The sequence below is a fragment of the Copidosoma floridanum genome, unplaced genomic scaffold (assembly GCF_036245765.1).
Source record: "Copidosoma floridanum isolate Cflo_tuat_1 unplaced genomic scaffold, Cflo_Japanese_pri ptg000034l, whole genome shotgun sequence".
Taxonomy (NCBI): Eukaryota; Metazoa; Arthropoda; class Insecta; order Hymenoptera; family Encyrtidae; genus Copidosoma; species Copidosoma floridanum.
The window spans coordinates 3,562,180-3,576,333 of NW_028321911.1; the positions used below are offsets into that span (position 1 = coordinate 3,562,180).

The window sequence follows — 14,154 nt, forward strand, 5'->3', positions numbered from 1 at the left end:
ATATACCTTTTTATTAACGAATACATAAAGATGAGTCCAAAAAACCGCTGTAATCACTGACCACAAAAACTACTCAACCAAGTCTGCTAAGATTTTGCTCTTAACACTTTTCAGGTTGTTTTTGTATAGTTTTAATTTTAAAAAAATTAATAACAATAGCAATAAAGAAGCTTAGGCTTTTGAAAAAAAACATGCTAGCTTTTCACTTAACATTGGTAGGATCCACTTGGTGGTGTAGAAGTTAAATTGAAGCTACCTTCAACACAAGTTAGTGAATATTGTTATGATATTTCCAAGCAAATTGCTGAATACCATTTTTTCACAGTCGTTTATCGGCAATGCATTTAGAATATAGTTGTCAGTCATGTAGCTGGTTATCCTGGCTACCAATGTCACTCTTCTCCAATGGACAAGCAACTTACATTGAATTCTATCCCAAGCCACCGAGATTAACGAGTGCCTCTCCAAAAGTAAAAGTCAGGCCACCTACAGCTGGCTCCTTATAATCGAGAATAATAACCAGTAATAACTTAAAAAATTACCACTAGCCTTTTTCAGGGCCATCATAAGTATTTACGTTCCTGACTTAACCATCCATCTCATCGGATCTTTTATGGGCCCTCTAACGTTAAACTATCTTGTTAACAAATATATTTTTACAACTATTTCTGACAACAATTTGTCTGCTGAAAGATTGTATAATGCCAGCCACGATTAAACCCAGCCAATTATTTACTGGCAGACGTCACAAACGTCATTTTGCTGCAAGGCTGGTGACCCCAACTACCAAAAATTCTGCATTACCCTCTCAAATTTAAGTATTTAATCAGGAATCTCCAATTATCTCTGAGGTCTGTTGGGCAAGCCGAGTGTTGAATGAAACTATAAAGGAAAAATAAACTTGAGCAAATAGACAGTCTCCAACCGAAAAGCATCATTAACTAATCTTCCCACCTTTGATAATCAAAACGACTGGGCTCTGCGAAAAAAAACGTCCCTGGCCTAACATCAGAAACGTTAGAAAAGAGCACTGCAATCAGCACTAACGTTTTGAAACACTGTTGTTTTCTCCGCAACCAATCTGGTGCTATAACAACAGGCCAGAGAAAATTATATTGAGGTATCCAGGCAATCACCTTTTCTGGAAACTTTAATCAAGAAAGAGTTTAGCTCACCAGTCCTGTTTGAAGACATTGAACGTCGAACTACTTTGCCAACAAATATATCACATCTTAATAAAGTTAACGAAAACATTCTTTCGCAGCTCACAAAAGGTTTAACCATCCCTAGAGTTACAAGACGGCAAATTGAAAGAATAACTTTAAATACATTAAATGTATACAGTTTAAGGCGTGAAGAAACCGTTGCAGAACATTTATGGAGATTAAAACAGCAGTGCAGCGTTAAAATCAACGAAAAAAAAATTTATTAGGTGAGAGATCAGCTTTCTATTGTCACACTGACAGTAATTATTTCAATTTTCTTTATTATTTAATAAGCAAAATAAAATGTATTTGTTTTTATTGTAGTAATGAAAAATGAAGAGATTAGGTTCCAGGACTTTGTTGCTCTGGTAATAATATTTTAAGATTAAAAAAAAATATTTGTCAACTAAATTTTTATTTCAGTTTTATATCCTGAATGTCGTAATAACTGGCCCTTTTAATTTCTTATAATGTGAGGAAGCGCAAATCAGCAGCCCTTTAGGGCCAACAATTATGTTGTGGGATAAGGAACAATTAGCACTTTTTAGCATTATTTTCTTTTTTTTAACTTATTATAGCTTACTTTTTTCATTCAGGTAAGCTGCATAGCTTTTGAACTTGAATTCTTATTAGTTAGTATTTTTTTTATTTCGAATAGTGTTAAAAATGTACGCAAAATTTTTAACTGAAAAAATTGTGCACTACGTGTCAATGAACAAAGGTGTTATTCCGTGAGTCTTGGGCGAAGCTGAACGAGGGGACGCTAGTATGTATATGCGAGCGCGTGTGTCTGTATGTGTGTGTGTGCATGCGTGCGTGCGTGCGTGCACGAGCTTGACTATGCATACACTAAAGAAATTTACATCCATCAAGAATACACAATTTCTTAGCAATATGTAGTAAATAATAGTTAAAAATTATAAATTGTCTTTTAAATACTTTGTTAAGTAGGTGCAACGTATTATTTAACTCTAAGCTTTCGCTTAATAACTCGGGACTCGCACTGGGCACGTAGGTAGGACGCGGGGCTAAAGGGTAGTTATTTTTCTTGACTAAGTATTTGAAAGAAGGTGAGGACGACCATTTTGATTAAATCGACGCGGTTGTCAAGCAATAATGTGATGCACTCGCTTACGGCACGCCTCGAATTTATCGAGGATACCTGGTGTGATGTGTCAAACCGTATCCCGTTCGTGATGTAGAGATTACCAGTACCGTAACGAGCAAAGGTTGTTACACTCTAGAGGTTACGCAAGGGGGTAAAATGGTTTAAGTTCGCAACCGGTCTAAGATCCACTAGTACCATCTGGAGTAAACGTAATTACCCTAGACTTTACGTAAGGACTAATTGATCTATTTAATCTCGTAACGTGGTATTTACCTATACCGAATTTTAAACTCTAACAAAAACACATCCACGTTTGAAACCGAGAGAAAAAAAGGAAAAAAAGACTTTTACTTTAGTATTACAATTTGACTTACTTTTATTTCTGGTTTAACGCGTGGTGTCCGAGATCGAGGATTTGAAACCACACTCGTGGAGGACCGCAAGATAGCAGAGGCTGACTATAGCTACCTAGTCAACCGTCCAAGGGTGAAATTAAACTGTAACTGTGCCTTGCTTCGCAGTAGACTGGGTTGTAGCAGAGGTGGACTCTTACTACTCAGTCTACTTTGAAGGGCTATCGACGAGCCAAGTCAAGTCGAGTGTTTTTCTCGGGGCCTCTGGGCCTTTTTATAAGGAGTAGTGGACCTCGACCATGCGCTGGCTGGAAAACGACGAAGGAAAGCTTGCCACCGAAAATTTTGGGGAAAAAGACAATAGCCGGAGATCTAATTGGCTGGAGTTGCTCTAGTTTAGCCACTCAAAATTGGCACTTCCCACCTCTGGCTAGCTTTTCTACATGTGTCAAGAGAGGGGAAGGTGATTCACTCACTTGCACCCTTCCTTTCTCTTTTACATCAAGATTTTACAGATTTTCCCATGTAATTTAATATTAACCTTAGGATAACATATTGCTAGAATTTACTCAGACTAAGCATTGTTCGTTCATTTAATCAAATTTATTGCAACAAGAGCGGTGAAAATCGCCGAATATTTCATGTAGGTTTGGACTGAATAATCGTTTACTGCGTTGCTTTAATAATAATAGGGTGAGTAATAATAATTATTACACATTAATAACTATAATAGTTGCTAGAGTTGCCAAATATATATATTGAACAAGTTGATAATCAGAACGAGTAATTGTTAACAGCAGCCCAACCATTTATCTCTGAAGCAGCTGTAGTTGTGGTTCAAATACAAATTAGGTGTTCATCGTGACCCATTGTTTGTTAACTTAACTAAGCTTGTCGGTCATTTTAATTTATTGTAAGCTACGAATATATTTTTAAATGTTAGTAGTGGTATCAATTCTCATTTCCCCTTTTGCTTACTCTTTGGAGAGGATGTCGGCACGTGGTGCCCTAGGGACTTGAAAATTCTGTTACTTATATTGGCTCAGTCGTACAACCTTTTTCTCGACATATCTGAGTTAGGAAAAGCTGAAGGAGTTATTTTTGACTGTTGGCTCAACTTTCCCGCTTTTCTTTACATATTAAAAAGTAGCAACATTTGTGCGGATTACAAAAATTAGATTTTTGCGAGTGGTATACAAATTAAATGGTGCAAGAGGGTAGCTTGGCAACTCATGTATCAAAAACGAGCGAAAACTAATAATGTCGCTTTGTTAGGTTTACAGTAGTTAACATTATTATTTATATTGTGGTTGCTAATCAACTATACATTAACTCTATCTTAGTCTACTTGTCTTAGTTCTTATTTATCGGCGCAACTGTTCCTAGCTAACCTTTTGCATCTGTTAGTTCTTTAAAGTTATTTTATTATTTTACGCTTTAAAAAGTATTTCATTTGATTTCATTTCCGGTCAGCATGAGCCAGCGGGCATGTATGTGAGTCATGCATGGTCGTAGTACCTTAGCTACGAGCAATCTTGTAGGTAATTCATCTCTCTTCATATGCACATTGGCCCCTGCGTTTAGTGTTCTAAAATCGGCACGGAAAGTTTTGAAGCAAGGGGAAAAAAAATTAATGTGGATACACCGATGTTACAACTTGTTTATGCCACTGAATTGATCAGCACGGTTCAAGATAAAAATCTGAAACTGTACACAAAACTTTGTAATGTATAATATTTTTGTACTCAATCATTACTTATGAGATTCTTGTGACTTTTTAAATTTACTTTTTTTTAAATATCTCAGCACACCTGATATTGAACACTGAAAATAAAAAAATTTATGACATAATGAACAAACTTTTGTAAAATTTCTGATAAGGTTTTGTTTTAAGATTTAAACTTAAAAAAATAAGTGCATGAAATTAAGAAAAAAAATCTTTTCAAACTTTCTGAGTAGCCGAAAATTATATGTAAGAGAGCATGAAAAATATTTTTTAAAATTTTTGTAACATTGAATTTGTGTTTAGCAATCTTAAAAATGTAAGTAACCATTTAAATTTATAACTTAAACTATAACGGTTATTTACTGTTATTTCTTAGCAACTTTTTGGGGGTATCCTGCTCGCAACAGACCCATATTTGTAAATCTAATACACTTCTAAATTGTCTCACGTTAGCTTATTATGTCGTTCTATATGTATGTTCATGTCTCTACACCAACCAAAAAAAAATAACTATCATTACATCCGTTGGTAACCTTGTGAGCGTCTTCTAGTTATGCTTTTTTTCTATATTGAATATTATTTGAATAGTATTAAAGATTTTTGTAGTACTAGTCTCAGTTTCAGAAAAGAAAACTGTTAACAAATAAGGCTTTCTTAATCATTTTTGTCTGTCTATAGTTAATTATTATTAAATTTCTAAATATGTACCATTGTACTATAGACTTTCACTGAATATTACAAGCGTGAAGTTTTACCTTTCTGAGAAGGTTTAACGTATGTGCCCCTACAACTACAGAGTACCTTTAACTTAAAACTTGTCTAATAAATGCTAATTTCATTGTAAATAATAATTAAACAAAAAACTTTTTTTACAAGGTTTAAATTAAAAGCTACATCTAAGTTCTACTCTCACAAAATGGCAAATTTAACTATTTAACACGAATGTATCGTAAATACAGTATCGTGAAATTCTCTACACGTAAAGTTCTATAGTATTACACTAGGAACAATGTTTTAAAAATATTTATTGAAGTATCAACTCAGAGTTTGTGTTTTACTACACTATAATTAATTATATGGCAACTAATATTCTGGAAATATTATGTAGGACATATGCAGACTAGAAATTAAGAATACAAAAATTCCTTAACAGTATGAAATAAAAAATTTTAGTACAGTATCTTCAATTATTTATAAACGTCGATTATCCAACGTTTAAAATGTCTCTTTTTGCTTCATACAGATTTTTTAACTTTGGTGGTCAGGGAAAAAAAAAAGCACCAGTAGGTGCACCATTATCTGTATGTAGTCTGCAACAACAACAGCATGGACATTCTGGAGGCCTTGGAACTTTAGGTAGACGCAGGGGCAGTGAACGTAGTTTATCTGGCTCAGCCCATGAATTGATCTTGTGTGGCGTTAGAGATGCAGCAGCTTTGCCTCCTCAAGTGTCGCACTCTCACAGCCAATCAAATCTTACGGACATTCCTTACAGGTAAAAAGAAACTCTGCTATGATTTTCCGGTATTTTATTACCTTATGTCATTCACCTTCATTTCTATATCAAACTTATAAGTAGAACATGAACAAACAACTAAGTATACTTTTCTAAAGTTACTAATGAACATTTGTTTGAAAAAAAATTCACTTTATTCTGGTGAATGAGATAAATCTTATTTTCAATCGTAAGCTTGTCTTAAAAGTGCATAAAATAAATAAAAATGAAAGTAAAAACAAATTTTTTTTAGAAAAACTCTTTTAAGCCAACTTTATATTCAGTTATAGAAAGTACTTTTCAAAGCAAGTCATTTTATGCGTTATTCTAAGAGAATAAGGACGTACTATAAGAATGGTTGACAGATTCAACTTAACTGACATGTTTCTACCACTTCATTTGACTCTGTGGCAACGGCATCAGCATATTAATCTTGTTAAAAACCAGTCAATAGGGGTGGGCTGTTCAAAAACATCGAGGGGGAGTCTGATTAGGCAAAGAGAATCGGTAATGGTAGGAAATAGTAGGTAAGAAAGACAAAAGCGTAAGTTTCGTCGAGTGACCGAGAACTTAGCATAGGCTTAAGATCAGGTGATCCGGGTGAATGCTTTTGAGTCGTTGCGCAGCCCTTCTTACACACTATGAGCTACTTTACCACTTGCTATGTCTTCTAGTAACCAGTAAAAGCTACGTAGTGAGCGATAGATGGTACTATCAAAAAGCGAAGTTTTAAATCGAAACTGCTCGTGATATTTAAAAATTACATCATTGATAAACAATTAAAATCGAAGAGTTGTAGTTATTTTAATCATAAATGATTAATTAAATAATACCTCGGATGGTAAGAAAGCTCCTGTCTTAAAAAGCTTATAAATTCGTGAAGCAGTGGTAAGTCTACAAAATTTAAAGTAGATATCACTCTTAATACAATCATACGAAATCGTTCATTTATCAACTTTTGAATGACAAAGGTCGATAGAATGATGCACACTCTAACTGATACTAATTCATTCAGTGTTTTTACTCTTTACATCTTACTTCAGTTAACTTTATATTAGGCTCCCGTAACTTGAAGCGTAGGCCCCATGTCATGCACCTAATTTTTATAACTGACCTATAGGAGTAAGTGGGTGAGAACAGCAACGGGGAGTTGGAGGTAGTGAGAGTTATTAATAAAAATATCAGATCAGCTGGTAAGATTTATTAGCGATTGGAACACTGGGTTTGAGGCTCTGGGCGAGGTGAGACAACAGCTTCTGCTGAGATCCAAGTTGTCACTGGAACTAGTGGGTGACTGGCCAGTGAAGTGTAGCGTACGAGATGAGTCAGTCGATAACGTAGTGGATTGATTTCCTCGTTCGTTGGGTGATTGGGCAAAGACAATTGGGCATGGGGAGGCAATAGAAAATAAGAGAGAGAAAATATGGTCATGTCCGTTAAAAGTACCATTTCTAATATAGGCACTGCTCTTGCCACTGGCATAGCGTAAGTTTTGTCAAGCAAGCGAAAACCTTGCGTAGACTTTGCGTAGAATCTGGTTTTGAATTTCAGTTTGCTTTTATCTTGTAATGGTTTAAGATACAAAAAAAGTAAAAGTATCAGCATATTGAAAGAAAAATTTTCTATTAAAAAGCTTTTTTAATTTTGTTCCGACAATCGTAAAATGTTGAAAAATAATGAAAAAAGCATTTTATCAATGACTGTTAGCGTGAGTGGGATAAAGAGAGCTATTGATTGTCTGCTCTCATGCTTGCTCTCTCTCTACTGTACTCATACGGTTAGGGTTTATTCATTGTTTTTTTCAATATTGTGCTCTTGCAGAAAATAATAAATTAATAATAGAAATACTATTATTTTTGTGTTATTTTAAGAAATTCTTTCATTGTAAATAGAATTTATTTAGAATACAAATATTTGAGCATGATGCAAAGTTTTTCCAAGGTCTTCTAACTGTCTTTACTCAAACTCCATATTAACTCACCTTTAATAAAGAGCCAACGAACATTCCGCACGTGCACAACTACGCACAGGTATCAGAGATGAACAGACTACTACTGAGCCAACGCCGCTCCTCTCACTTTGTTTATTGTTAAGTGCTTGTTTTTTAATTGCAGCAATACTTTTTTCTAAATTATTTTTAATCCTTTAAACTTTGTGAACGATAAAATTTTTCTGTAGCTAATTTTAGTTATAAATAATACTTGTATAATTTTGTGTAAATCTTTCAGTTTTCATTTCCACAATTCTTATGATTAAAATATCTGTTTAATTTTGTATCAGTTAGCTATTATTAAGTCACTGTTAACTATCTTGAGCGAACGCTTTTTTAGTATTATTAATTTTAGTATAAATGTTCTTAGTCACTTACTGCTAGTGATTTTCTTGATTTGTGAGTGGTCATGTTTTTTAGTATTGTCTATTGGTGCTTATATAGACGTTGTATAATATGTTAGCAAACAAGCCTTTGGAATAACTATCTGATGATAATTGCATTCAATTTTTATTTAACAACAACTACAAAAATGGGTGATATTGTATTGTGAATAAATGTTGATTAATTGTAATTATTTTTTTTTTTTTTTCAAAGACTATGCAACAGTTAGTAACCAAAGAGCATACAATAACTTTCACAAAAGATGTAAGTTTCTCAATAATAACTATACATTAAAAACATATGTGTTATAAAAATCAGTAAGACATTGATATGCATGTTATTATGGAGCATGAAGACTAACACATTTTTTAATGGGTAAGAAAGAATATAAGAATATCAAAAAGATTCAACAGCAAATACTTTAAGAACTTTTGAAATAGCGTTTTAAAGATAATTGAAAAATAAATAATAAGCTCAAGTAATAAATGAATTCCTTTTCTCGTTGTTGGTATGTATCTATTATAGGTTACTTTAAAATTTAAATACATAATATTTGTAAATGGTCAAGATTTTATTAAAACAACTCAAGAAACGATAAAAATGAATGGTACTTTTACTGTGATATGATAAATTTGATATTTTTAGTTTTAGAAAGACAAAAGATTTGTGGAAAATAAGATATCAAGTGTTTGACTAATGAAGTCAAATTTCTAACCAGGAAGGGCTAATTCTACTGACTAAAATGTTGTCACCACGTTTATGAAAAATATGCTTATGAAAGATTGAGATGTAAAGGGTGTGGCTGCATTTTTTCAACAAACAAAAAAAACTTGATGCCTGGAGAAGAAAAAGGGGTTATTGGAAATAGAAGAGCAATACTTGAATTTTGAGACCTGGACGCTATTATCAATGAAATATAGATTTATTAGACTCGCGCAAGGGAATTTAGATATAAAAGCCAAGACTTGCAGGTAACTTGATAATATCTAAACACAAGATGACAAAGATTGGGATTAGTACCCTTAGAGGAATCTGTTAATTAAAAAGTATGGAATGAAGAAAAAATAAAAGTTAGTTTCATAAGTTGTCTAATTACAAAAAGAGTCATGGTAACAAGGTATTAAAATTGCTTTTGATAAAGATATTTTTTAAGTGACTGTAAATAATGAAATAGGTTGAATGCACGCTTTCAGTGTCAAAGATTCAATTACTGGAAAAAAAGTGCAGTGCACCACAGTGTTTTATCTGTACAACGTATAATAACGAGTACAAAGCTAGCAGTTAAAGCTATCCAACGTTTAGATGAGCCTGGATGAGTCTAAAACAATAGCCTAATCTAGGCTACATTCAGGAATTGACGTGGCTGAGCTGGTGTTAGAAGATAATGGAGTCACGTTGAAGGTCACAAAAGAAAATCAGGTTGTTAAAAACAATGGTTGAATTAGAAAAATTAGCTAAAGGATAACTAAGAATAAAAAAATGCTAAGTCACTGGTCAAAGGCAAGACACATGCCGTTGACATCACTGGTTAAATGTGTTGTGTCTAGCAGCATTTGCTACGCAAAGGTAAGAAGTAAAAAAAACAATGTTAGTGTTTATATGTTGGAGGGCAGGTTCGTTGCCCTGTGTAAAAAAGCGAAGTTGCTCAGATTGCCGATTATATAAAATATTGGAAATAATTATCATCAAGTTTACAAAATTTATCTGTTGAATAATCAATTAATTCCTGCACAACATACAGCAATTGTTTTTTGATTATTGCTTAATTGAATTCTCATTGTTCCCAGAATACTCCCTTAATTTGATTAATTTAATGTCTTTTTTTTAAACTTATTCAATATCTTTCTAAATTTAATATCTTTTTTAATCTATTTCTGCCCTTTTTTGGGTACAGACAATATTCTCAGTTCATATAAACAGTTTCATAAATATCTTAACAGCTGTTAGTTTAATTTTTATTTTAAACTATAAAAAAGAAATTCGCAATCATACGTAGAGGGGAAGGTTTGCTTAAATAAGTACAATTAATTTATTTTTAATTATCTTATATTTATTTAATTATATGATTCTAAGGATATTGTATCTTCAATTTCTACATGTATTAATTATATTTAAGTAATCACGATTATTTACGTTAATAATAAAAAAAAAATACTCAATGATTTAGAATTTACTTTAAATTTATCCGACTTTGTTTAATAGAAAATTTTACATAAATGACAATTTGAATTTTCCCTCCTTAATATCTCTGCTTAAACACGTTAGGTTAGACTAGTACGAATTCTTATTACAACCACGGAAGGTTAATGTTAGGTAACTACCTATCCTACCAAGTCACGTAGGGTTAGATCGTTCTCAGGGCCCTTGGGTGTCTTGAGCACTGCTCAAGTCGTCAACTCAGGAACTTCGCCTAAGAACGTGATCACTCACCCTAGTGCCTTGACTACTTGGGGATGCGTCGTCTCCACGCTTAAAGCGGTCGAGCACCGAAAGTCCAAGTAGGAACCGGTTAGTGGGAAGGTTACCTTTAGGTGGTGTGCAAACTTACTTTTCAGCTCTTGGCCTTTGTACTCAGTCTCTTTCTCTCACCTTGTGCTCGACGCGGTAATGTACCGGTGCACGAGAGAGTTCCAGGTCTGCGTGACCGTGGATTTCCGCATCCCAGGTTCGCTGGAAGAGGACTTCTTTTACATTGCGCGCTGGTGCGTTTTATGCTAACGTTGTTTCCTTTTGAGTAGCGACTTTTCCTTTCTTTGGGTAAACGCTCTCTAGCGTTTTTTAAACTTACTAGACGCACATTCCCTGCGCGCGGCGTTCAAATTTAAATTTTCGTGTTTCAAATAGGAATTTCTTATAAATGAAATATATGTATATATAAAAAAAATGTGTACCCTTAAATTGTCTATTAGACGGATTTTTTATTACAAGAAATTAAATATAAATGTGAAGCGTGTATTATTAATTCTAGGTGATAGGAGTGCCCCTTGTAGCAGAAGTGTGATAGGAACTCTAGTAGAATATAGCTATTCTTGAGTGTGTTTAAATTTTATCCAAAAATATTCATCCAAATTGTATAGCATAATGTTACATTTTCTTAAGGCTTCTTCTGTAGGCTTAGTAAAAAGAAGGAATTCGCTGGAAGCATCATCGATTTCTTCCATTATTGCGTAGGTAGGTTCACACAATAATAATCGACCGTAATGTGCACATTCATCTAAATAGGTTTTATCTGCTAGAAAATAGTTTCCTTGGTGGTGGTTTATAATTAAATATTCTGATTTGGGCTTAATGCTGACATAACCTTGTAAGTTTGCGTGTATGTCTTGTGGCATGGGTAGTGGGTGCATCTTGTAACTGCTATATTTATCATTTCCAATTAAAGGAAATGTTATAGTAACAGCTAATCTTCTGTTATTCATAACAGCTGTTGTACGAGAAAAACTGTGTAATTTTGCAACTGTGATTCATGCTTTATCAATAGGTAAGGAATGTTTGTTATTAAATGAATAAATTTCTTTCACTATTTGACTTAACTGTTCTGATGAGAGTAGTAATAAGTGGAGATGGCCTTCAGCAGTATTCTCAATTGCATTAATTAATGTTTTGTAGGATTGTAGTATGTAATACAAGAATTCTAGAAAATATAATACCCATACGTTAATTGAGTCAGAAAGTGTGTTAATTTTTTCCTGTTCTGATAAGTATGTAGTATTCATTGCTATTTCATGTACTTGTTGTGCGAGGTTTAGATTATTAATTTTTGCTTGTTCCATTTCCTTATAAAGCGTTTCTAAGTTTGATCGTACGATATGTGTTTGATTTGCAATGAAAGTGAGAATATTTCCTGTTTTTAAATAGATATATTTTTTAGTTCTAAAGCAATTACTTCTCTATCGTCTGCATCCATTGTTCCAAAAACTTTTTTAGACATCCATTCCATGAGTTCAAAAGGTGCGCCCCTTCTTTTTATCATATGAAATTCGTTCAATGTCCAATCGAATGTTTCAATGGTAGGTAAAGAATTGTTGTAACTCAAATTGTAATAAATCAATATTTTTTTGTAGTTGTTTAAGGTGAGTCATAGGTATCAGTCTTTTACATTCATGCGTATTTAATTGTTATGGCATTGGTGTGATATTTTGTTCATTTGATTTCCCAAATCCTTGTTGTAATTTGTAAGGTTTTTACAATCTAAAAGCACGGTTATAGTCTATTCTGTACGGATGAGACGGATTTCATTTTGGTACTCAAAGTAAATTCCGGGGTTGTTGGAAATTTCTTGATTTTCATAAAAGTTTTTTGAAGAAAAGTGGTCCATTGATAATGCAAGAAGGTTATTTGCCGTAATGGATCCTATTATGAGTAGCTTTAGAATCATCTTGACAGGTCGTGGAGATTCCTGTAACAAGAAGAAAATCTCATTCGTAACAGCGCTTCACTTTATCTAAATGTTTGATAATAATTTCCCATTCTCTACCTTTAGTGTTGCATTATTATTATTTTTTTTATATTGGTGATTAAAAAAATTCCATTGTTATATTGATCTAATTTCCCTTTCCGAGGTTCTTTTATTGCTTAAACTTTTATACCGACTTCTAATTTCTGAGTTCTAGCATGTTTATCATAATTTTGTTTACTTTTATGTTTACATTTTATGAGTTCATCATGAGCTTTTTCATGCATATCTCTAAAAGAACGGATCTAATCGATAAGATAATTATTATAAGATTGCATTTGATTTTCGGTTGGGTATGGTGGACGTGCTTTTGTTCTGTATACAAATTCATATGGTGTGAACGCGGTAGCTTTATGCAGTAATGTATTGTATTCATGTATGGCAAAAGGTAAAATTTTGTCCCAGTCTTGTTTAGCAGTAGCTTTTGTTCTTAAAAAGCTTGCAAGCATGGCATGGCTGCGTTCTAGTGAACCGTTTAATTAGGGATGATAAGGCGTAGTGGTCTTAAGGTTGGAACTGAAAATTTGGGCTGAATTTCTTAGTATATTATTTCGAAAATTCTTTCGATTATCACGGAGTACTATTTGAGGTACCCCATACAGAGCTATAAAGTGTCTTGCCAGAGCGTCTGTGACTGTGATAGCTCGGATGTCAGGTATAGCTACTGCTACACAATTTTTGAAAATAAACATTGTATAGTTAATATATGTTTATTTTCAGATGTTGTTGTTGTTAGCAGTCCTACAGTATTGATGGCTATTTTTGAGAAAACTTTAGCTGGAGTATCAGTTATTATCATAGGTTCTTTTGTTTTTATCCGTGTTAATTTTTGTTCTTGGAAAATTTTGCATTTTCGCACAAAATTCTTAATATCTTTCCCCATACTTTCCCAATAATACGATTCTCGTATCCTTCTTTAACTTTTAATTATACCTCTATGCCCACCGAAAATACTGTTGTGGCATTCAATTAATTTTTGTTGTCTCACTTCGTTTGATAAATAAGCACATTCCCCGAAATATATAGTTATTTTAATATTTAAATAACTGAGTTCTACTTAAATTGCTTTGGAAAATATTTCTCTAGGTAATCTGTCAGTTATTTCACCCTTTCTGGAGATTTTTAATGTTTCTATATTCCTATTTTCTATTGCCTTAGCTAGACCTTCTAAGCACGAGTGAAGGTCTTAAGGCAATATTTCATATTTTTCTCTTTCTTTGATAACCAAACAGAATACTAATTTATTTTTATAAGTGGATGTTATTACGTCACCTATTTTTGGTTGCGTTTTAATTAATTTGTATTTTGAAATGCAATTTAAATCTAATAATAATTTATTGTTTATGGAATTAAGTGTTAAGTTGGCCGAAATAAACGTTGCAATGTTGTCTTTTGCATATGTTAAACATTCTCATGTGCTTAATATTTTGATGTGAT

The 14,154-nt window shown here is 33.1% G+C and overlaps 1 protein-coding gene across 1 annotated transcript in view; it reads left to right on the forward strand.

Moving 5' to 3' along the window:
• The window catches only part of LOC106644195 (regulator of G protein signaling 7), a 750,859-nt gene that overhangs the window by 484,437 nt on the left and 252,268 nt on the right, over nucleotides 1-14,154 (forward strand). The window contains exon 15 of the mRNA XM_089597569.1: nucleotides 5,636-5,887. Within this exon, the coding sequence (XP_089453695.1) occupies nucleotides 5,636-5,887 (252 nt within the window). The remainder of the gene's footprint in view (nucleotides 1-5,635; nucleotides 5,888-14,154) is intronic.